At 37.9% G+C, this 25,892-nt stretch overlaps 1 protein-coding gene across 1 annotated transcript; it reads right to left on the bottom strand.

The window, feature by feature from the left end:
- Positions 1 to 1,964: 1,964 nt before the first annotated feature.
- LOC149218884 (uncharacterized) lies at positions 1,965 to 3,014 on the bottom strand. Its single transcript, XM_089386651.1, has one exon. It carries the CDS (start codon positions 3,012 to 3,014, stop codon positions 1,965 to 1,967), a length of 1,050 nt encoding a protein of 349 aa, XP_089242777.1.
- Between the last annotated feature and the right edge of the window lie 22,878 nt (positions 3,015 to 25,892).

Below are 25,892 nucleotides of genomic sequence, written 5' to 3'. Positions count from 1 at the left end.
CCGATATGGATATGGGCCGTCGGATGGGAAAGCCCAGATCCGACGGTCGACAGGTTGATAAAAGGAAAGGATGATACGACAGCGGGGCGGGGAATATTTTATTGTATTCCTTGAAATGTGCGCCCAGGCGGAACTTTAAACATTGGCGAAAGAATAGGTTTTCAATGTATTTTTGTATTCAAATGCGCATTTGCAAATAAACTTTGGATAAAGCGGGAAAAGTGGGTTTTCAGTGTTTATTGCAAATAGCGCGGGTCAAGGATAATAGTGGGTTTTTACAAGGATTTTTTGTAAGTAAAGTGGGAAAATGATTTCAAAGGGTTGTAAAGGGAAAAAGGGGTAGAGCTTAGGTTATTAAACCAACGTGGGGTTAGTTTAATCCCTGACTTTGCACAAAGCATCTTGATCCAGACTTGAATTCTGCATGATTTTCCAATATTTGGACATATGGCTATAATGCCAAGGGGGAGGGAATATACATATTATTGGGGTTTTATACACCATGGTGTTATAGTAATAGGGAAAGGGAAACATAGGGAATTAAGTGTAGATAGAGTTAGTAGTTAGTTTTGGAGGGGAATAGGAATGGGAAGTGATAGGTACTAAGTTTTAAGGAAACAAACTTAGTTAGGAAGTAGATCAAAATGAAAAGAATTTTACACAAGAAATGTGGCTCTTAATGAAACAAGAATCAACAAAAGACTTTGACTTATTTTCATGAACATAGGTGGTTTTGGGATGTTAGCAAGGAATGTGATGGGGGATAATCAGGAAGTTAAACATGCTTCATTGTATTGCTGTAAAACTGCTGGATAAGAGATCTGCACTGGCACCATGTATTTCCTTTGCTTGAGCCAGGGATATGAAAGAAATCATGCTTCTGCAACCCCATCTACCTACCCACTCTATTGCCTAGCATTTTTTGTTACTCCAAGGAGGGTGCACTTAGACATGCAAACCCTTATGTGCCTTTTCTTTTCCTTTGGCTTTTTCTTCTGATTTTCTATCTAAGGCTAACCTTATTGCTTCTAAGGCCCCAGATTAAACAGTTGGGAACCTTCATTCTCTACCTAACTACTTTATCTGCCAAGATTGAACAGTTTGGACAGATTTCTTTCTCTAATCTATAACAAAAAATTGAAACATGGCATGACCCAGCTTACACTGTTGGATCATCCATTCAGAAGTAGGACAGCATCAATCAACTATAAATATGTGTCTTCCACAAGAATATGAGATCTTTGCATCACCAAAGTAGATCATATTGGCACTTCCCCTGCCAATCATGAAAAATGAAACCTATTGGTATAGGTAGCTAACACCTGCAACATATTTTGAATTTCCTCGGGCAAGTCTGAAATCTGTGTGTGCAATATCACTGCCTTTGGCCTTCTTATGACAGCAAAATTTACATCACTATCTTCAATCTGTTTTATAAATTATTTTCCGCCCATCAATAATGCTTTTACCCCACTGGTCTCGGCTGCACTCTCCTCTTTAATGGGTACAAGCGTGTGCTTGATCCCATATTTGACAAACTTATAACAGTTAGTTTTCCCGTCATGAACTGCGCTTCTGTCAAACTGCCAGGGTTGTCCTAGCAGTATATGACAGACATCCATTGGCATAACATCGCAGATAATTTTATCCTTATACCTGCCTATCTGAAACTCCACCTCGCACTGTTAATCAACTAACAGTTGATGTCCTTTCTGCAGCCATGACACTTTGTAGGGAGTGGGGTGCTTCAGCTTTTTCAATCCCAGTTTCTCCACCATCTCTACAGCCACTAAATTGTCGGTACTTCCATTGTCGATGATCAGCTTGCAGCACTTACCCTGTGACTTGCAAACTGTTCGAAACAAAGCCTTTCGCTGGTCAGGTTCTGCAATTTCTTTTGCTGGTTTCAACAACACCTTATTCAACACCAAAGCTTCACCCATCTCTGGTGCGTTCTCCACTTCCTAAGGTAATGCCTCAGCATCCTCTGGCTGGGCAACATAAGCTCCTCTCCCACCTACTAGTTCACCTTCAGGACAGTCATACGACTTGTGCCCCCACTTGTGGCAACGATAGCACTGGACAGTTCCCCTGCCCCGACCATTTCCTCGCCCTCGCTGGGCCGGTCGTCCTCCTCTAGTGCTATTGTCCTTCTCTGTTGTTCCTGCAGATTTAGAACTGCTGCCTTCTTCACTTGAACCTGCACCTCTGCCTCTGCCAAAAACCTTTCCTTTTCCCCTGCCAGTTCCGCCTCCTCTCCTGGCATTCTGTTTCCTGTTGATTTTCTCCTCCGCCTTTAGAGCAAACTGGTATGCTTCATCCAAAGTTCTGGGTGAGAGGATACCGATTTCATCCAGTATTTCCCCTCTCAACCCATTCACGAATCTGGCTGTCTTTTCTGGGGTATCTTCCATATACCCTGCCCGCAGATTCAGCTTATAGAACTCTTCTGTATATTCCTTAACAGTCATCCCTCTTTGCTTCAAGTTCTGTACCTGCCTATACAACATGATCTGATAGTCTTTCGGCAGAAACTTCTCCTTCAGTTTTGCTTCCATCCTGGTCCACTTCTTTATAGGCTGTTTGTGTAGCCTTTTCCTTTCCACCTGAATGTTGTCCCACCACAAGGACGCATGTCCTTTCAATTTTGTGGCGGCGAACTTCACCTGCTTGTCCTCACTGGTTTCCTCAAACTCAAAATACTTGTTTACTTCACTCAACCAATCCAGTAACACATCTGCAGACAAACTTCCGTCATAAGTGGGAAGCTCGTGCTTTGGCTTATGACTGGACAACAAAACTGACTTTAATAACCGGAATTCAGGTGTCACCCCTTCAAACTCGTCTTCTGGTTCTGCCACATCTTCATCACTATCATCTGCTGGGTCTCTCCTTCCCCCAGCTTCTACTACTGCCAATCTTTCACGCAAAACGCGAATCTCCTCACGTAGTCCCTCTTCTGCTATTCTTCGGACTACTCTTCCTCTTCCTCTTCCTCTTCTGCCAACCTCCATTTGTTTCTATTCGGCAAACCCGCTCTGATACCACTTTTGATGGCCCAGCCCTCCAACGATGCGTAGTGTTATTTCAACCGTGTGTATATTAATGTGAACCTAGTTGGTAACCGTGCTAGGTTACAGGTCCCTCTTGTCCCTTCGTTATTTAAACTATGGTTATGTTACATGTCACGTTGTGGTGCGGTGATATTAAACACTCCTCAGAGTTCCGTGGATTTGGATCCACTTGCAATCTTCATGTATTTATTACTGTCCCTTCTCACCGGTCTTAACACGCCATCTGTCAGTCTCCTTGGTTTGGCCGCTCCCGCCTTTTGACAAACCCTACCCTCGTTTGGCTGTCATTCTCATTTGTTCATTGTGTTTTGGCTCTTCGCTCTGCTCTGCCGAGATATGTTGGTGCCTTCGGCCTTCTTCTGTTCTGTGTGTTGAGCTTTTATGAGGGCGACAACGCCGTCAGTTCCTTGCTCTGTGCTATGGTATGGTTGTTGTTACTCTGGACTGTTTCTGTCGTATGGGTTCGTTTCTCTGCTTTGGTAACTTGTTGCTTTTTAGTTGTGACAGGGTAACCTTCAGTTCCACGCTTCCGTTTGCTTTTTAGTTGTGACAGGGTAACCTTCAGTTCCACGCTTCCGGCTTGATTCGTTCGACCTTGCCTCCGAGGTATGCACTTGTTCTATGCCATACTCTGCCTCGCACCTTTTTCAGATTCTTATGGACTCGTTCCTTGTCATCAGGCTCTAGTTGTCGGTTTCGGCTTTGCAATGCCGCCTTATCAACCACAGGTATACGTCAATGTACTTGTCGTTTTGTTTTGTTTGTTGTGTTAGCTCGTTCTCTCCTTCCGGTTCTGCACTTCCAACGACTAACCCTCATCCTCCTCTGTTTGCAGGTTACTTAAAGTGGCTGGTCGCCGAGCGCTTGCCCTCTCTGCAATTTTCGGGGAGCAGGACAAAGCCGGCCAGACTCACACAACTGGGTAGGGTCATTCCGACCACGATTCGATTGTTAGCTTTGTGATGGGTTTTGATACTCCTGGTTCTCGTTCCTTTGTAGTTACAGTCACCTGAGTTGTAGTTGGGTCCGTGTTCCACTCTGTCACTTTATGGCTCGAATAGCCCTTGCTATGTTGTATTTAGTTTGAAAGGTTTCTTTTAAAATCAATTTGTTTTTGTTGAGCGCTGTCTGGCTCGGAAACCCTTCTGTGCGCTCTTGCTTGTAATGGACGGTGGTTAAACAGGTTAATCGAATTAAACTGTTTCTTATTTGCTTTCAGTACTTGTATTATTTTTGTAAATGGGTTGATGGTATCGTATGCATTACCTGGTCGTTCGTCGGTGACTGTTGTTTATGCTGAATGGATCTCCCTCTTTCACTGAAAATGGTTCCCTGTGTGTAGTGCCTCTCCTTTTTCGACTTGTGTCGACCCTGTTAGCGTAAATACAGCTTGTTGTTCTATTGATTCAGATGCATTTTATTCACAGTAGAAGGAATTATGAAATGAACATAGAACTCAATCTGTTCTATTGATTTAGATGCATTTTATTCACAGTAGAAGGAATAATGAAATGAACATAGAACTCAATGCATGGAATAATTGGCAATGGATTTTTAGTTGGCAAAGAAAATGGTTTTTTCTTTATTACAGAAGACTGTTTTCCTATCTGTTTCTTCTCACTGGAGATTCCCCCTTCTAATTTCTTCTCACTGGAGATCCCCCCTTCTAACTATTTTTTCTCTGTTTTAATACTTATAAGGTGTAACTGCTTCTTGCTTTCGGTTGAACTGTTCAACGAGAATCTGTCCAACCGTTAGCCAGTTCTTTTTCCCCCTTTTTTTTTTAAACAAAAATAATAACCAACTGCTAATTATTTCCTAAACTAAAACAGTTCATAACTGTAATCCTATTGTCTTTAATGGACTTCTGGAAAATGAAACAAATAACAAAAAGAAACAAAAATGACAATTTTAATAACCTGTCCAGCAATACATGAAGTCTTCAGTTTGTTTTTTTTCCTTTCGAGACAGTCAACCACCTTCTGTCTCCTCAGAGCTGGATGCTCCTGCATCACCAATCAACATCAAACATTATTCCAAAGATATCAATTACAACACCAACTTTTGAAAACCAACGCCATTTCCATGCATAATCTTTTCTCCTCAGAGCCTCAGGTACGTGAGAATAATACGACTAATCAGCTGCCATTTAAACAATGTGCTGACAGTACTGACTGGTTCAAATTCAGATACAATGGCTGCCGAGCCTTCTTTGGTTTCTTATTGTCATGTCTGTGAGATTTTGCTTTCACAGATCACGTCCTGCGTATACATATCCCTCTGTTTGGATGTAGCTGTTCCATTTTAATTTGTGCCTTTTTGATATAGCACCAACTATGGTCGAAGGATCTTTGTGGGTAAAGGCGAAAGCTATTCCAGCACAAACGTCAACAACTTTTGACCATAAACCATGAAGGGAATCCGTGTAACTATTAGTCGAAGCACCTTACATCTATGAAATAAAGTTCTTAAAAATTTCTTGAAAAATTTAAAGGCCGACAACAGAATAGCAACAGCAAAATACAGTGTTACTGGGCAAAGTGATTTGATTGATTAAAGGAGACCTTGACAAAGATATATATATATATATATATATATATATATGCGCGCTTATTCCAATGCCACCGACTTTATTTAGAGTTCAATGAAAATATAGATCTATCGAATCCTTAGCTTATACTGACTTATTTACTTCCGTAAGCATTTTGTATTGAAGTTAGTATAGGTATAGCATACCTATAAAATTGTTATTTAAATCTGTATAGATTTATTTTATTTAATTTTGGATATATTAAGTATTCGAAAAATGAATTTTTTATGGTGTATTTTTTTTAAGTTTCTTATTCAAAATGAGATTTAATAATTAAATTAGAGTTTTGTATTTAAAATGAGATTTAATAATTATTTAGTTTAATTTACACTTTTTATCATTGGAATGCAAAAACTCAAATTCTGCATCTAGACAAATTTGATCGATACTAGTTCTTAATAATATTATTTATATTTATATAAATTTCACATTTCTATATAGATATATTCTTATTTTTAATTTTATTAAAATTTCAATGATACATATAATTAATTCCTTTAAATTAATTTTTTAATGTAAAAAATGTGTGTTATGAAACATGAATCATTATTATTAACATTGATTTTTATTTATTTATTTATCATTATTATTGGAAAAACTATTTTTTAAAAGTTTGATTGAATGATAACTTGCACGTTTTATTGCAACATTTGCACAATATAATGTCATGTGATAATTCTCTCAAATATTTTATGCAAGAATTAATGGTTATGGTTGTAGTATTCAAGCATAACTTTACTGTTTTTTCATCCTTAAGCTTTGGAGAAAAATATTCAAAAAATAAAATCCTTGAAAATAGCTCATAGTTAGGTAAATAACACATTTACAACGAGTTACTTTCCACCATAATTTAAGAAAAAATTGCATTCAAAATGGATAGGAATAAGATGTAAATAAATATACATGAGTTTCTTCTCACCTTTATTTATGTTTTTCTACGCACTTATGTATGATTAAAATTGTAAATGTGTAGACTTACTAGTGGTTACTACTCACCAAAATTTATACAAGTAATTATGCCTTAGTAAGCAATTAATTTATCCACTTCAAATCACAATTTATTAATTCCTACCAATGTAAGACTATGAGATTTGATTTTCTTATTGAGCACTATTAATTTAGCATTGACTAATGTAGGTTATAACTTTTTATGCCATTTTTACTATAGCATAATTTCTAACATGTGTAGCATTGACTCTCTTGTTTAAATTTACTTTAATTCGATATGTGCATTATGATTTTTACTTATTAAATTGAATTCAATGGATTTATTATTTTTATTTTTTATTGGGTTGAGAGGCTTTCTACAACCCAATATGAGGGAGATGTTGCAGTGTTCTTAAAGAGTGTAAATATCTAAATGTTTGCTCAATATGCGAGAGAAATTATAAATCATCTAACTATATCTATCATTAAAGTTTTAACAAAATTAAAAAGAAGAATATCTTTATAAAGAGAAATGTGAAATTTATATAAATATGAATAATATTATTAATAACTAGCATATATCCATCTTAACTTCAGATAAACCAAGCACTGTGAGGAACTTTGGATATACTAATCACCTGAAGAATCAAATTTCTCAAGGTGCAAACATTTTCTTAAGTTTTGCACTCAAAATGGGTTTTTTATCTTGATAGATCAAATTCCTCTTGGTGCTTGTAGATATGGAGTCAAGATGGATCAATGCTAGTTGCTTTTAATAAAGTCCACATTAAGTTTTGTTATTATTATTTTTTGATCCAATGTTTTATTTTATACTCACTATAACATCCCTATTATATAAATTTAAATCTTTACAGTCATTTACACATACTACAACATCTCCCCTATATTGAATAGCATTTAGATGTTTACACTCATGTACAGACACTACAACATCTCCCCCATACTGGGCTCAAAACAATAATGAAACATTAATAGCTATTTAATTGTTTTAAATGTGAAATTGAAGATGAATTTTATCATATGTACATGAGGTGGCATATATTAAATTAGTATCTAGTTCATTATTTATTTTAAAATTAAATTATTATTTTTATTATTAATATTTAATTTGTGAGATAAAACCTACTAATATAATAATAATTTCAATGCTTATTATGATTACAATAAATAAATCAATTTTCATTAAAAAAAAGAAATAATAATAATAATAATTTATTTTTAAGGTTAAAGTGAAGACGAATACAAATTGGTATATATATATATATATATATATATATATAGATATTTTTTTATTTATTTTTTATTTTTTATTTTTTATTTTTTTATTTTTATTTTTTTATTTTTTTATGTTTATGGAAAAAAGAGTTGAATGAGACCCCTTACCTTTGGGGAAAAGGATGTACTTATACCTAGCTAGTACATACTCTATCCAACTCTAAATTTGAGTTTGTAACCTTTTAAGAGGAAAAACATACTTTTAACAATTAAATCCATTCAAGTGGTAAAGTTTATATATAATTTACATATTTTGCAATTTAATTGTTGAGAGTAAAAGTAATATATTGATATGGAGTGGAGGGGAAGAAAGTCATTATGATCCATCATAATGTGACTATTTTTCACGTTCATACTCTTAAATCTTATTATTTTATTATTCATCATTTATGTACTTACTCTCCTTTTTTTTGCTAAAGAAAGAGTGTTTCCTTCTCATTCAATGGCTAAAAAATTACAAAACTATGTTACAAATCAAGGCCAAAAGTCAACGGGAGCAGCTGGTGACTGCCAAACCTCAAAAATCATGCCTCAGTTCCGCAAAACTCTGTGAACACATGGTTGGGGGGTGAAAACGACAACTCAAAATGCCTACCAATTGACAAAACCCACAGACATGAAAGGAAAATAAACCCAATTCAAGGGTTCTATTGGGTCCATCCAGGGGGATAAATCTTGTGCAACTTTGACATCTGAAACCTAGGAGCCACCACGATGATCACGATAAGCTCGGAGGATAACGCATCCAACTAGCTCGATGAATTGAGGTCGTACATCTTCATCTGTCGAATTCGACGGTTGAGGAGAATATCGGGTGGAGAAGAAGCTCGAGGATAACCCACCCGATATAGGCGGTTTTCTCTCTGCGCCCACTGCCACGTGGTGATTGATGAATGGCATCGGAGGCAAACCATCAAAACCCGCATAGGGTCTTGGGAGCACCCGATAAACCACTAAACTGCTTGACCTCTAATTTCTTTTATAAAGGAAACCACTCTTTCTCCACATCCTTCCATCCATTAGACAGCTTCTGTCATGGCAATGCTGAGATATTCTGCTTGATGAACCCTTGTTCGCCATTCACTTAATTGCCCAATTGCTGCGTCTCCCTCATACTGTGATAGCGGTCATTGTCTACACACGCCATACTGTGGCATTCCTCTCGCAAATTCCCTGTGGGTGTTAGCTCCCACTTGTAAATACTGTGATCATTTTTACAAAGCACCCCTTCATTTGCCAGCCGGTCCGCTAATCTGTTGGCATTTCTACGCACATGTACAAAACTTAGGGTTCTCAGGATTCTTAGATGCGATTGAATACGATGATAGACCTGCAAAAGTCTCCAGTGGTTTGAGACTTTCTCTGGAGTAGAGCCATTTGCTATTGTTTTTATAGAATTGATTGTTAATTCAGAATCAGCTTCTATTATGGAGTTTGTCATATTGAGATCTCTCAGAATATCTAAGCACTGCTCTATGGCCATTAGTTCTGCCATGTTGTTGGTAGCATTCCCTAAATGACTGTGGGAGATGACTATTATATTCCCCTTGTCATCTCTTATAGCTCCTCCATACCTCGCAACCCGAGGGTTTCTTTTCGAGGCTCCATCTATATTGAATTTCAAGTAGCCAGGGGGGGTTGCCAGTAATCCTGCCTCATTGTAGTGTGTGTTGCAATCCGGATTGTGCCCTGGGGGACCAGCTTATGAAGGCCCAAAATAGGAAGAATACGAGCCTCCTCGTGTGTTGGAGGATTCTCAGGAGGTTGCTTCTGAATGGTATTTATAGTTTCTTTGAGTTTCCTTAAGAGCTAAGCTATTATGTTTTGGGGTGGGCTAGATTTATCATTGAAAATTCTATTATTGTGTTCTTTCCAGACATTCCAGATTAGAAAGCCTTGTATTAATGTCTAGGCTATGTTGATAGTCTCATTCTCAAAAAGTTTTTTCCTCCAATTCTTTAAGGTTTTGAAGAAGTCGTTTTCATCCCTGCCAGTTTGTTTAAAGATAGAGGCAACCCAGTTCCATAAGGTTGAAGTGAAGGTGCAGAGGCTGAGAATGTGATCCCTCGTTTCTTCCTGGATATAACATAACTGGCATCTGGATGGTCCCACAAAACCTTTCTTTCTAAGATTTTCTCAAGTCAGAATCTTTTTGTGATGAACCATCCACATAAACAACTTGATTTTCATCCTGTGAGGGTGCTTCCATAGGTCCTTCCAAATTTTATCGGAGTTTGAAAAATTGTAACCAGTGGAAATTTTTTTGGCTTCTTTGAGGTTGAAGTTTCCCTCACTGCTTCTTCCCCATCTAAGTTGATCTTTGAAAGTAGAGATCAAAATTTTCCTCTTTTCCAGGATTGTAGTAAGAGCTTCAGCCTGGGTCTTTAGAGGAGTCTCTTCACTATAAACTAGTACTTTCCATGCTCTCCATATGTCATTGTTCCTTGTCTTATCCCAAAAGTCACTAACCTTTTTTAGTCCTCTCTTGACAATTTCCTCTTTGAGAATATCCAATCCTTCTCTTCTTAAGTTGGGTCCCTACTGCCAGTTATCCTCCCAAAACCAAGCAAGGTTCCAATTTCCAATCTCCCAAAAGCTATGTTTCTGAACTAAAGCTCTGTTCTCCCAAGAATTATTCCAAATATGGGAGCCTCGGATATGCCCTGTCATTCTGATCAGGTCCCATTCTTGCAAGTCCTTTGCATATTTCTGCTTCCAAAGCTTGGCCCATGGGTTGCTTGATTCCTTGAACTATCTCCACCAAACCTTGGCCCCCAAAACTTTTTTGAGAGTTTCTGGGCCATGGAGACCTAGACCCCCACGACGTTTGGGTTTGTAAAGTTTGTCCCAAGCTACCAGAGCCCATTTCTTTTCTTCCTCCCCTTTTCCCCAAATGAAATCTCTTTGCATGTTCTTGATTTTTTTGGGATACTCCTTTAGGGACAGGAAGAGTTGAAAACATATATATTGGAATAGATTGCAGGACCACCTTTGTGAGAACGAGTCTGCCAGCTAGATTTAAAGATCTACTTGTCCATTTGTTGATTTTGTCCTTCAGATTATTAGTCAATGGCTCCCAAACCTCCTTGCTAAGAGGTTTGACAGTGAGAGGTATTCCCAGATATTTGGAGGGGAGATGGTCTCTCTTAAAGCCGAGAATTCTGGAGAGGTTTCTCTGAATGGAAATATTTGTATTGAAAATAAATACTTTAGATTTTGAGAGACCTACCTCTATACCAGCTGCCAAAGCAAAATATTGTAGAATTTGTTCATAAGCTTTGGCTTCTTTGACCGTTGGTATGCCCTATAACATGGTGTCATCTACAAATTGATGATGAGTCATAGAGTCTTTGTCTTGGGTGAGCTTGACACCTTGGATTGTGCCTTTCCTTTTGGCATAAGTAATCACTTTGCCTAATCCTTCCATCATAAGGATAAAGAGAAAGGGAGAGAGCGGATCTCCTTTCCTAAGACCTCTCGAGGGTGGAAAGGATCTGGATGGAGAACCATTAAGAAGGATAGAAAAGCTAGTAGATGTTACCAAATCCATAACCCATCTTATCCAATTCTGGTCAAAGCCATATGCTATTATAACTTCTTTGATGTTTAACCAACCTAGTTTGTCATAAGCTTTCGCTAGGTCCAGTTGAATGATCATCCTTGCTTGCTTATTATTCTTGAGAGAGTTCACTATTTCATGAGATTGAATGATGTTATTGAGAATTTTACTTCCTTCCACATATCCAATTTGCTCCTCCGACTCGAGAGTTGGAAGAAGGGCCTTGAATCTGTTTGCAATAACTTTGGAGATGATTTTGTAAATTACATTACAGAGGGCTGTGGGTGTGAATCGATCTTGAGTCATTGCTTTATCTTGTTTAGGAATTAGGGCTATGAAGGAGGTATTTAGTGCTCTTATGATTTTTTCTGAAATTCCTAAGTCCTCCACCACCTCCAGAATGTCCTGTTTGACTATTTCCTATCTTCAGTGAAGCCTTCCATGATAAGAATTTGGTTAATTTTCTGTAGCTTTTCTTCCACTTCTCTTTTGGCTTTAAAAATATTGCCAAACTCACTTTTGTTCCAATCTTTGAGTTTGACCTTAATGTGCTTGAGTCTCTGTTGCAAAATGAACATTTTCATGGCTTGAACAAGTAAATCTTACTTCCACCACTTATCAATATTGGAGATGAAGTTAGGTTGAGTGAGCCAAACATTTTCGAACCTGAAAGGTATGTTCTGTGGAGTGCCAATAAAAGAAGCTTCTAGCTAAATCGGCCAATGGTCCAACCCTCCAAAAGGAAGGATAAAATAATTCAATTTTGGTCCAGAGAGGAAGAGGTTCTCCGAGATGAGGAATCTATCTAGTTTTGAGGCAACTTGGGAAGCTCCTCCCCTCTTATTGTTCCACGTGAAGGTTCCATTTGCTGTTTCTAAGTCCACTAGCCTCAAGTTGATTAGGAAGTTCTGGAAGGCAATAGAGTCTCTTCCTATTACTCTAATTCCTCCTTTCTTTTCCATAATAGATTTGATCATGTTGAAATCTCCACCCAGAATCAAGGGCATTACTGGGTGTCTCCCTCTTAGCTCCTCAAGTGAGGTACGAAACTTGAGTTTGTCTTCAGATTTTTGGGGACCATAAGCATTTGTAACCATATAGATTTCCTTGTTACCCAAAGGTTGGATAACCATTGAAAGGTAGTTCCTGGATGCTTCCGCATCTAGAATGCCAAATTTCGGAGGATTCCAAAGAGTAAGAATCCCACCCACTGTGTTATTGGCTTTGAATTCTAGGTGCTCATATTTATTGAGCCATTCATTATGTATCTCTCAGACTTTATCTATTGAACATTTTTTTTCCTGTATGAACACCATACTGGGTTTTCTTCTTTTAAGCTATTGTTGAGATTCCTGTATTTCCTTTTACTTCCTAGACCCTTGATATTCCAGGTTCTAAGCTTCATAATGATGGGTTTTTGAATGAGTAACTAGTGAGATCTTTCATCTTACCTGAGTTGATCATGAGCTTTCCACACTCTATTAATAGCTCATTTTGTCTTTTTCTTCCTCTTTTCCTGCCTAGGTTTTTGGCCGAGTGTCCTGATATTTCCTCCATTGATTTGACCCCTCTATGGTCTTGGCTTTCATGGATTCTTTTGATTCCTGAGGCTTTTGTCTGAGATCTCCAGAGGAAGAGTTGTTGTACTTTGTCAAACTCCTCTTGTGATAGAGAATCTATCCCTTTGTCGATTCCCTGGTTTAAGAATTTTTCTAGATCAAGATTCTCCCTCTCAAGAATCTCAAGTAGTTCTTGGTCCTCTATCCCAACTTCACTTGGGGTCATCTCCTGGTCCCTACTCAATTCCGTGTTTTTTGGTATGGTTTCCTATTGTTCACTATTTTCCTGTATTATTTCCATGCTATCGTCCTTTTCCTTCTCTATGGGATGGTTGTCTAGTGTAATGACCTTTCCAATGTTCCCCCCTTCTTCTTCTAAAATTTCAAAACTGTTGCGACTTGCTAGTTTGTTTTCACTCTATTTTTTCTGGTACTTTTTTCCTCCTTTCCCTCTGTCTCCCATCTTGGTGAATCCTTCAAGATCTTTGCCTGTGTTGGTTCTCGGATTATCCTCCCTTTTTTTTTTTGTGGGCAGTCTCTAAAAATGTGCCCATGTTCATGACATTTTAGACATCTAAAAGGGACATGTTCATAGTCCACCGCCTATACCCATTCCTCATCATAAACTTCTATGACAACTTCATCTGGGAGTGCTCCCGATAGATCCATTTCCACACATATTCGTCTGAAGGAGGGATATTTTCCTCACAGATTTGCCTCTGATACTTTTAGAAAATGTCCTAATTTATTTCCTATAGCTTTTAAGGATTTAGGCAACCAATAATCTAGAGGTATGGAGTAAAGTCATATCCATACTGGGACCGATGTTAACGTTTCTCGCTCCGGGAGAAAGTTCATTACCCAGGGTCGCATATATAGTCCTGCAACAGCAGAGAAATAGGATCCTCCTTCAAACACTCTGTCTTTGTCCTCTAGGCTAGTGAGAACCACTGTGAAGAAACCCTTGGACCCTAGATGCAAAGTTATATCTCCCTTTGGTTTCCAGTTGGTTCTTATCCATATGTACAGTTTCTTCTCTATGGGACATATACCCATAAACTTGCATATGATAGCATAAGTTGTCATGTGATCTCTATGCTCCTACATTGCAGGATCATTCAGAACCACCTAGGGTCTGATGGCAGACTTGGGCTTATAGGGTCCTGCTGCATATTTGTACACATGTTTCTCACTGTTGTCCTCTAGTCTCTACTCCCTTCTGACTGCCCCGTGAGTTTCCTCTTTTCATCAACTTTGCTACTTTTTGGTTCTTTTGAGTCTGTCTTCTTTTTTCCAGCCTCTAAGGGTTTCCTGAATCCGTTCAAACTCATTTCCCTACTTCTGTTTGATACAACATTGCTGTAGGAGGGAGTGGAACTCCCTCCTCCTGTCCCCTCCATTGTTATCAACTCGCTCCTCCTATTGCTCCCTACTCTAAACCCTAGCTCCCGGGTGTTAAAGTCCAAAAATCCAAAAGGTGAGCGGGCTTGGCCTAGGCAAGTCACTCCTCATGACTAGTCAACGCCCTCGCTCAGGTTTAAGCACAAGACCTCACCGTCTTTACAAGTCTGACTTTACCAACCAGTCGCCTCCGCCGACCTTCATTTATGTACTTACTTTCAACATTGTGGTAAATTAACAAGCTCACCATTCACATAATAAATTAGATCACATAATTCATATAATAAAGATTTATTTATTTTCATTTACTAACTAAACTTTTTTTTTGTAAGATCATAAAATTTTCACTATGGAAAAAAACAAGTAGCACAAACACAAAAAGTTTAGATTGTTCTTGTTGCTCATGATTTGTTGGACTTACAAAAAAAAAAAAAAAAATATCTACAAAGAAAATACTACATAAAATAAAAGATAATGTTGTACTGCAAGAAATTATACTATGCACATGAGCATGTTCCATGTAGTCTATCGTTTTGCTAAATTGTTTACTTGATCTAGCGACCTTCAATGTTTGATGTTGAAGGATTTGTGCCTGCGATTTTCTTGGTCAAGAGCATGATTTTCGTATTAATTCTATCCATTTTTTCCATAATACCAACAATACAAATGATTATTTCCTATTGAGTGTTAGCCTAATAGTGAGGACTTTTCCCACTAGATTTTTTGTGTTCTAGTATAGGTTGATAGTTTGCATAGAAGTAGAAGCTCTAAATTTTGTGGAGTTTCTTATATCGGGTATCCAATCTCTAGTATCTTGGTCCATGTGTGTTTTTAAGATGAACCTTCAAGCTTGTCTAACTTTCTCCTCTATGTCAGATATTGCTCTTTTGAAAACTTCAAAGATTATATCCTTATACCTTTCCATGGTTTCCTAGCACAAGATTATGCTCGGGAGCCTTGAAGAGATGGTGGATGAAAATTGGGAGAGGGGGAAGGGAAAAATCATCCCCTTCTTCTGTGATGAGAGCGTTGAAAAATAGCTTGACCATACTGAAGTCATGAAATCAACAAATAAAATAGAGGTGGGGGAATCTGTTTGTTATAGACATATTTGGGCACTGCAACGCCAATCTTATATGTCGGTAAACCAAGGGCTCTTTAACCCCCAAAAGTGTTGTTTCATACACTAAAGGATCATAGTAAACTGATTACATCATTCCCCAAAAGTTCCACCTGAAAAGCCACTTAGAATTGGCCAAAACTGGACCATACTAACTGCCCCACTGTCAAGGTGCGATGCATACTGACTTCTACACTAGCTGGGTGTGATGCATACTAAATAGTCCTTTTGTAGGGTGTGATGAGCAAGGATGGACAAATGTCCGAGACAATTTGCTAAGTGGATGCTCATGGAATCTTCCAGAAGCTTCTCCTATGACACTTGCCTCTCTGAATTCGCCCAGGGATGAGTAAGAGATCCAAGAAATCTCCAAGTGGAACCAAGAACAAGTGGAATGACACTAATAAAAAACCCAGAGATGACTCACACCCTTGCAGACATCTATAAATGGATCCCTCATCTGAGAGATCTATAGGCTGGAATTTCGTAATTTGTAAGGAGGTGTTGATAGTTTGTCTTTGAGAAAGAACATTGTATTGTTGGGTGATCTTGCTTTTCATGAGGTGAAGAGGGCTTTGATGCTGGATCAGATAGATGGGTTGTAATTCTCCCTTCTATTATTAATAAAGTTCTTTGAGTTTTCCTCCATACAATCATGTATTTGTGAATGTTGTTATTTGTGAATGCCATTGTATGATCAATGTATTTCTGATTCTGCATTGTTTATGATATAATAGATCAAGATGCTTTGATGGTGTTTTGTTACTTTGTCTCTACAGGTATTCATTGAGTGGGATAAGTAGGAGAAGAGGTGCAAGCTCTATCAAGGGAGAGAGAAATCAAGCAAGGAGTCAAGCAGAAGATCCAGGTTGGTCTCTTTGCTCCTCTCTTATCTATCATACATAAAGGAAATCGCAAATTGCTTTGATTGTTTGTTTCTAGGATAGCTACCAATCCTAGTGGGACTAGCAAATCGAAAAGACACTAGTTTTCCTGGAAACAAAATGGTGACTCCATTGGTGATCGAGTAGTTTGTTTGCTTGTTGTTGATTGTTTGTTTTATAAACTATAGATGGAGCTTGAAGTTAGCTAGATAGCCTTCGAACTATTCTTGTTCTACAACTGCACAGTAGATGAATGCTGCTTCACTATATCTCCGATTTAGTTTATGATTTGAACATCTGACTTAAAAACATTCTATATGCCCTGTTGGTAGCTCAATAACCTCCAAAGATCATACCCCTGTACTTTTTTCTTTACTTTCCATAATAGCTCAGCTTAACTCACTGAAATCAGCTACAAATTTGAGCCAAAACCCATCTCAGTTGCACTCCCTGGCCCATCGCACTATCTACCACTAGAAACCAGTATGCATCACACTTCCTGACTATAGCAGGTGAGAGGCATCCCTGTTTCTGTGAAGCACAGGTGCAATGACTAAGTAATCCTATTTCTTTCCTTAAAATTTGGGTTTTTGTCCTTGTTTTCAACGCTCTTTAGTTGTTTTGCTACTTATGAACAACATCTCATTGTTGAAGACTCCTTGATTTACATAGTTCAGCCTCCATTCATTAGGATTAGTAAATGTTTTTATGTATTTGTCCATCATTTGCAATCCGTTGTCGAAAAGTTGCTTAAATTGAACTGTCGTTTTGTATCAAAAAGTGAAGTGTTGTTGAGTCTTCCTTCCTTGGATGGTCGATTGAAATTTTTGTCATGTATTTGATTTGATTTGTTGATATTTTGGAGTGTCGAAAGCATCTTCTATTTTAAATCGAAAAGTGTCATTTAGTCTTCCTTTCATTTCGAAGAGAAATTGTCGAAGTGTCGCTTTGAAGAAAATATTTCAGATCTATACTTAGTTTTCTTTTTTGGAATTTTTCACATTAAAGGGAACAAAAAACAAATACATGCATTTGCATTTGCATTTAGACTATGTGCGAAAAATGATTTAGGAAAAGTGCATTTAGTGTGTGCTCTTTACTCTCTGTTTCAAAGAATCATAACCTTCTTTCCTTAGTAGCTAGGATTTTCATTGCTAAAAATAAACAACAATTGTTTATCATTTTAGATTGCATATTTACGAATTTTACATCTACACCATGCGGTGAACCTTGAAAGACAAACTTCTAAGCAAGATCAACTATAAAAGAAATTTCAGTGAACCTAACAACACTTTGGAACCTAATGCAACACATCTAGAGGTCTAGGCTAGAGACGTGTTCTGGCGTCGTAAAATCTAGTAACTATCATTTTCATTGAAGGTTGGGTGATTCCACCTCTTTTATACGACAAGTTCTAGCACGGACTTTTGCTCCCCGTACCGTCGATTATATATTGGGGGACCACAATAGGCTTGTATCCTTTATACATAGGAAGCCGTGTCTGCTACCCTATTGATTGCAATGCATTGAACACAACATTCGGGAAGATTGATTGTTGTAGATAAGTCCTTGGTAGTTTCTCTTTAATTTATAACCAAGGTATATTTTGCAGTTTTGCGATTGGTTTGGTAATCCCTCTATCTAGATTTCCAGAGTAGTCACTTTCGTTCCTTTTCGACTCATTCAAAGAAAAGGTCCATCTGAGCACTTGTCACTTCAGGCTCATTAAAAATTGAAGGGGACTAGAGTCATATTTAGCTTTTTCTCGACTCTTAAAAATTGAAAAAGCAAAGTTGTGTCAAAGCGTCATTAAAATTTATTTAAATTCGGAATAACATCCCTGTTCCTTCGTTGATCTTAGGTTGAGTTAATGGAGTCTACCAATCATGGAATCCCTCTTGAGGGGATTCCTAGTCCTTTTACATCTTGGGGAAATATTGGTGCACCTCATATGGCCACTTTGTCCCTTATGGGACTTACTATTGGCCTGCCAGTATGGCTATTCTCAACCTCTGTGTTTCAAAATAACATGATTCCTCAACAATCGAATCAGCTACCATTTCATGTTAAAATTGACCCCTCGCCTTCTTCTTCATTTGTTTCTCCCTCCCCTTCTTCCTCTTCACTTGGTGAAAATAGCGATGCTAGTAACCGGGTGACTGAGAAGAAGAAAAAAGGGAAGGAGAAGAAGAAGAAGTCAGTTAAGAAAGGGGGAAACCATGAATCATCTGGTGAAAATCCACACACTAAATCTCCAAAATATACTTGTCTAATTTGTGAAGGAAACCATTTTCATCGAGATTTTCCTTTCATTCCGTGGATTTTGAGAGAATGGTCTCCTCGTTCACACCATCTAGTGTCATCAACCTTTGGTGATCATGTTGATAGCACACCATCAACTAGTGAAAATGAAATTCCTGGACAGAAAGGAAAGGTTAGAACTCCATGTGGATTATGTGAGGGGGACCATCGTCTTCCCCATTTCCCTTTTTTGGATTAGGCCAAAAGAGTCTTGCATAACCGTCCTACTACACTGCAGCGACTTCCACTTGGTTACAAGAAACTCTCCCCTAGTCCTTTCCTAGTTGAAAATCCGACTGACTTAACTGAACCGTTGGTCGAAACATCTATCGTTGAAAGTGAATCTCCTGAGTCCATACAGAAACAAAGTCAACAGGTTGAAATGGCAGTTGACCCAGTTTTTCCTTCAGAAGGTCCATCTTCATATGATATCATTCCCAAAGAGAGTGAGAATGATATTGTTCAAATTATTTTTGTCACTTCAGAGTCTGATGAACTTGGGGGCAATCCGCTCGTTCTTTCACAACAGGAAGAGAATTCCCCAATTCCTGCTACTCAAGGGGTCAATTCAACCATTTATTCGGTACCCCCTCCAAGCAGTCTAATCGCTTCCTTTGATTGGAATCGACTAGTAAGATCTCGCCTTCCTTATAATGTAACATTTCGGATCACAGTACAAGTTTACAAAAATGATTGTGTTTGGCACTATCATAGATGAAGGGGCTTCAGTGAGTATCCTTTCCTCAACTGCTTCGAAAGCGCTTGGTTCGCCATCAATTATCACTGGTACCCAAAATCTATTAGGCTTTAACAAAGGAACCAATCGACCGTTAGGGATCCTTCCTAAGTTGCTGATAAATTTGAGAAGGAAAACCATTCACTTGAACGTAATGGTGGTCCAAGGGCCATTAGATTACAATCTACTCCTTGGGCATGACTATGTTTATAGAATGGAAGCTATTGTTTCCACACTCTTTCGAGTGATGTGTTTCCCGCATGAAGGCAAAATTGTCCAGCTTATTGACCAACTTTCATTTCCTGGTTCAAACACAGATCCAAGTCAAACATCATCCCTAAATGGTATCTTTGATTCGAGAATGGCTCTTCAACCTTCATTCCATCCACCTAATTACAACGAGTAGTCTGATGAATGTAACGAAGCTTAGGGAGAATAGACCCTTGTCCATCTGACGGATGAACCCAGCTGAAAGGATAAGGTTTCCCTGTAGGTTATGTGATTGGTCCGAAACACCATTCGCTTTTTTCTATTCTGCGGACAAAGCCAAAGAATTGTTTTGTCTATTTTGTGGATGAAACCATCCTACCATATGAATTTCCCTGTAAGTTAAGTGATTGGTCTGACACACCACTCACCTTTGTCGAATTGGCGGACAAAGCCAAGGAAGTGTTTTTGTCTAACCATTGACAAAAACAATCCTGCTTAACTACAGTGATTCCCATATGGTTACTATACACTCTCCTTTTCTTGATGCCTGGGGCATGCAAACATTTTTATGCAAGCGAAAACGACCAATTTCATTTTTTAGCTTTTTAGATTTTTTAGCTTTCTAGTATTTCAACTTCTTAGGTTAGGTGATTGGTCTGATCCACCATTCACCTTCGTCTATGTTGCGGACAAAGAAAAGGAATGATTTTGTCTAAACACGTTGATGAAACCATCCTACCTAACCTCAGCAATTCCTTAGCTTTAATAGTTCTTTTAGCTTTGTAGTTTGGTTGTTGCTAGCCTACATAAAAAGGAAACCAAGCATACTTTTCGCAAGGTTCGAGCTCATCGCTAAAAAATGAACCCGCACTCAGATGAGCAATGTTATCGCATGGTTCAAGCTCGTTAAAAAATAAACCTACCAATGAGCATATGTTCCCCTAGATTTCAAGCTTGTTAAAAAATGAACCCACCTTCAGTAAATAACCCTTGTGATCGCAAATTATATCAACCTTTTGAACCTTGGTTGTGTTTCCTCCATCACCTCCATCCGTTTGGCCGATCATACACTTCCACTTGATTGTTTACCATTTTGAGGAACAGCTACAACATGTGGTCCTATTAGCCACCCTCTTCACATCACCATGTTTTGAGAAGTTCCAAGATTACCTGGAACCAGTTGCTACCTCAGACACCACTCGTTCCTCAAAAAATGAGTCCACTTTAAACTCTTTTTAGACTCACTAATTATGAAAATATTGTCAAGCTATTGGCCTCTCCAACGCGCTAAAGTGATTCGAAGTACCATCTCTCCTGTATATTTTAATCTTTTTCGGACCTGAGGGATTATCTTAACAAAAAAGATTGAGCGCTTGTCTTTTCTGCTCGCTAAAGTTATTGAAAACTCATCCCTTTTGTATTATTTTAATCTTTTTCAGACTAAAGGGATTATGCTATGAAAGAGAACTACTAGAGTTTCCTTTTCATCCCTTTTCAAACTTCTAAACATGAAAAGGAGTGAGTTATCTTTTCTATTAAACTCGATAGAAAAATAGCAACAAACTTGTCCACCCAGAAAAGAATGAGTTTCACTATCGCTAGACTCGCTAAAACATAGCGACGGGTTTACTCGAAGGGAAAATTATAGAACAAGCATATGTTATCTTCCTCAATCTTGACAAAAATAAAGAGGTACTGGTTAGCAATGATTGGCGAAAAAGGGAAGAAAACTTGAAGAATTTTATGATAGCAGGTCACTCTTGAACATGACACTTTCACTCCATCACCATGATTAAGTCAGGTTGGGTTATTTCGTTCACCAGTCATATCACCATTGGTCCTCCACACCATCCATCTTTTGGGGTTAACACTACCAATCCATCTCAGTGTCACCAATATGTTCAAGAGAAGTCATTCAGATAATTCACCATCCAGTTAATGCCTCATCAACAACAATACCTTCAACCTCCATTTTTCATGATTGCCATTCCTGAACCTTATATCATCAGATCGTTTTCACCTCCAGAAAATCATTTGCTTAGTTTCGTGTCACATATGTGGGATACATTAAAGCCCTCCTACGACGGGTCACTTCTTGTCGACATCAGCTCATTATCCAAGAATTTCACTTAGAAACAACCCTTTCAGTACTTTGAAGCTTGCATGCCTCAATGGCAATTTTATCACTTCCAGCGACAGGTTTACATTAATGGCCTTTGACCGAAAGATTTTGCGTGGTGTTCGACATCGGATCATATATTCACACCACATGAATTTTACTGTAGTACCTTGAGGGTCATTATAATTATCACTATCATTATGTGTTTGTATTGTATTTTATATAGGTCACCTTCAAGTTTGAATACCTCGGATCCTCATGATAAAGGATTTCACCTGACATCAAAAGATTTATGACTTCATGCTTTAGGGGGCAACTGTTATAGAAATATTTGGGCACTGCAAACCCAATTTTATATGTCAATAAAAAAAGGGCTCTTTAACCCCTAAAAGTGTTGTTTCATACCCTAAAGGATCATAATCAACTGATTACATCATTCCCCAAAAGTTCCACCTGAAAAACCACTCAGAACTGGCCAAAATTGGACCATACTAATTGCCCCACTGTCAAGGTACGATGCATACCGACTTCTACACTAGCCAAGTGCGATGCATACTGAACATGCCTTTTGTAGGTTACAATGAGCAAGGATGAATATCTGAGATAGTTGGCTAAGTGGATGCTCATCGAATCTTCCAGAAACTTCTCCTATGACACTTGTCTCTCTGAATTCGCGCAGGGATGAGTAAGAAATCCAAGAAATCTCCAAGTGGAACCAAGAACAACAAGTGGAATGACACTAATCAAAAACCCAGAGATGACTCACACCCTTGCAGAATCTATAAATGGATCCCTCATCTGAGAGATCTAGAGGCTGGAATTTTGTAATTTGTAAGGAAGTGCTGATAGTTTGTATTTGAGAAAGAACATTGTATTGTTGGGTGATCTTGCTTTTCATGAGGTGAAGAGGGCTTTGATGCTGGGAGGATGACGATGGATCAGATAGCTGGGTTGTAATTCTCCCTTCTATTATTAATAAAGTTCTTTGAGTTTTCCTCCATACAATCATGTATTTTTTAATGTTGTTATTCGTGAATTCCATTGTATGATCAATGTATTTATGATTCTGCATTGTTTATGATATAATAAATTGAGATGCCTTGATGGTGTTTTGTTACTTTGTCTCTACAGGTATTCATTGAGTGGGATAAGTAGGAGAAGAGGTGCAAGCTCTATCAAGGGAGAGAGAAATCAAGCAAGGAGTCAAGCGGAAGATCCAGGTTGGTCTCTTTGCTCCTCTCTTATCTATCATACATAAAGGAAATCATGAATTGCTTTGATTGTTTGTGTCTAGGATAGCTACCAAGCCTAGTGGGACTAGCAGATCGAAAAGACACTAGTTTTCCTGGAAACAATGTTGATATGATAGAGAACTAGTAGGGAGAAACAAAGGAGCGCTATAAGGAGGGGGAAGCTAGAATAGGGGAGCAGAGCAACGAAGGATCGTTTTGGCCAAAAGGGGAACCATAAATAGCACCAACAATCAAGAAAGAGAGAAGACAGAGTTTTAGGGGGAATTTAGGGAAATGCCGGAAAATTGAAGCCTCTCAGATATCTAAGCCCTAAAAGTGGGAAATGAAACAAAAATCCAAAGGAATCTACAGTTGAAGATGATGCAGAAATGAGATAAAATTGTAGGGAAAAAGCACAAAAAATACCGAACCTGAGAGAGAAGATCCGGTTGTGAGGAATTACACATATAAGTGAGAGAAGCCTGAAGAGGTTGACACAGATGAGAATGATCATAGCCTCTATCCTTAGATGCTCCATGAAATAGTGATATCAGGGAAGATTAGCCAAGATTTTTCACTCCCTGCAATGGTTGGTTTTCTATAAATGGTTCCAAACACTTCCTACTCACCAATCTCTCATCTCCACTCTATTTCCCTACATAACAGGTGATGGGATACACTTTTACCTTATTTTTTGTTACATAAATATATTCATCATCATGCTCTTTTTCCTATATTTTTCCAAAGATACACCATAAACCTCCATTATCTACTATGATTCATTCACGGTTATACATCCTACGTGGTTTATGCATAACTCTTCCATGTCTTTAGTGATTAAAAAGATAAATATATCATGGTTTTGTCTATGATGTCTATATAATACATTCTGACTATAGTTGGCATGGCATTCACTTGAGTATAAATAACATGGTTTATAATTAAAGAATTCATTTAGTATTAACTATATATTTTTGGCATTTGACTTTGGTTATTAACATATCTCCATGAATCCAACACTAGAACTTCCACATTGGTTCTAAGGAGGATAGGGTTCAGATCATTGTTATCAATAAACATTTTTTGGATCAAAATATATAGTTGGTTTCTCTCTTGCGCATAGGGAATTTGCAAAGAATACATTATTCATGTATCAGATTGATCCAAATGAGTGTGAGGATCCTCTGTTTGTTGTATCTATTTCTTTGTTTGTATATCTGATCCAAGGGAATAAGATACAATTTGCCTATATCATCCATGAGAATAGGGGATAGATGCACTCAAGAAATATGTTGAATTTTGAGGCACGATGCACCTATCTATAAAAGAAATTATTGTAAGAGGAGACTGTTAGGGTCCTATGATAATGGGATTCATAATTTTGAATTGGTTATGGTTAGTCTTGTAATATTGTACATACTTTTTCTTTCTGTAAATTTTTTTCCATATTAAAAATAAAAAAATGTAAAGAGGGTATGTCCTAAAAGAATAATTAAAGGACAAAAAGAAATAGAAAAGATAAAAAAATTGAAAAATATGAACCCCAAAAACAAATAAAACAGATCATGAAAGTATGCAAATTCAAATGCCACTACTTTTTACTTTACTTTGTAAAATAAGGTTGTTTGCATCTTGTCAGAAATGCCACAATCCATGAATGTCAAATAGCTTAATCGTGACTTATTCATGCTTTAAAATTTATGTTGATAGATAGAGAATAAGCATCTAGCCAAACTGTTTAACCTTGGCAGATCAGTAGTTAGGTAGAGAATAAAAATGAGCTCATCAGTTTAATCTAAGCCATTGAAAATTATAAGGTTAGAATTAGGTAGTTTTCTTGTCAAAAGAAAAGGAAATAAACGGTCAGCAAGCTCAAATACACACAATAAAATGAAGAAAAAATGTTAGGATAAATAAAGGGTAGGTAGAAGAAAGGTTTCAAATGCACAAGGTTGCTGAGTCAAAAGCACATTTATGATGATTAATCTGATGCTTCATGTGCATGATGATTTGTGAGAAAGAAAAGATACTCACAAGTTGTTTACTAATTTCCCCTCATTTCACTATACCGCACATGCTTATTTGCTAATTTCCCCATTATCTCTTCATCTCTTATAAATCCCTTTTTTCCTTTCATTTTGACCCTTACCCCTTGGTTTCACACATTTCCCTAGCAACTACCTTTCAAAAACCATCCCCATACCCAAAACCCATTTTCCCTAGTGTGAAACCCACTCCCCATTCCAAATATTACCTTCCCCCCTTATTAATTTCCCTATCTCCCTTCAAAACCCAAAAAAACCCCTTTGTCCTAATTTTTTATGCCCCTACGTTATCTAATTAACGCCCCCATTTCATATTTCCCTGGCAAACCTCTTTTAACCCACCAACCCTTGGTGCAGTTCAAAAACCCCGCAACATAAACCATTGTCCCACTTTATTAAACCCATTGCTTATGTTAAAAATCCTGACCTTATTAGTTAATTAATTACATGTATGTGTAACTAAACCTCAGGGCCCGCAAATCCCTTTCCCAATTCCCTCAATGAATCTTAACCGCGTGATAGTCGTCCAATCTCCTGCCCCCAGATCCAACGGTGCGCATCCATATCGTGTGTGTTCATTATCCGCCCAATAACATCATGAGAGCACACGAGATTGACAGTCTTGCCTAGGCACTATTTTGCTACGTGGCGGCACCAGATGAGATTGCGTGCTCGCAAAAAATACCATCTACCCTCCAAAAGTGGTGCGATGGCCCAAAAAGCAACCTCCCCACCAAAGTCGAAACCTGCCCACTGTTCATTCATAATTTCTATGCCAAAATGTGACTGTTACCTGTTAAAAGGTCGAAAATGCCCCAATTCACTCTTTTCGCTCATTT

This window comes from Pinus tabuliformis, chromosome Q (assembly GCF_031772625.1).
Source record: "Pinus tabuliformis cultivar Carrire ecotype Pingquan chromosome Q, CPIR1, whole genome shotgun sequence".
NCBI classification, from domain to species: domain Eukaryota; kingdom Viridiplantae; phylum Streptophyta; class Pinopsida; order Pinales; family Pinaceae; genus Pinus; species Pinus tabuliformis.
Note: the sequence above shows the minus strand (reverse complement) of the source record. Positions and strands in the feature narration are given on the sequence as shown.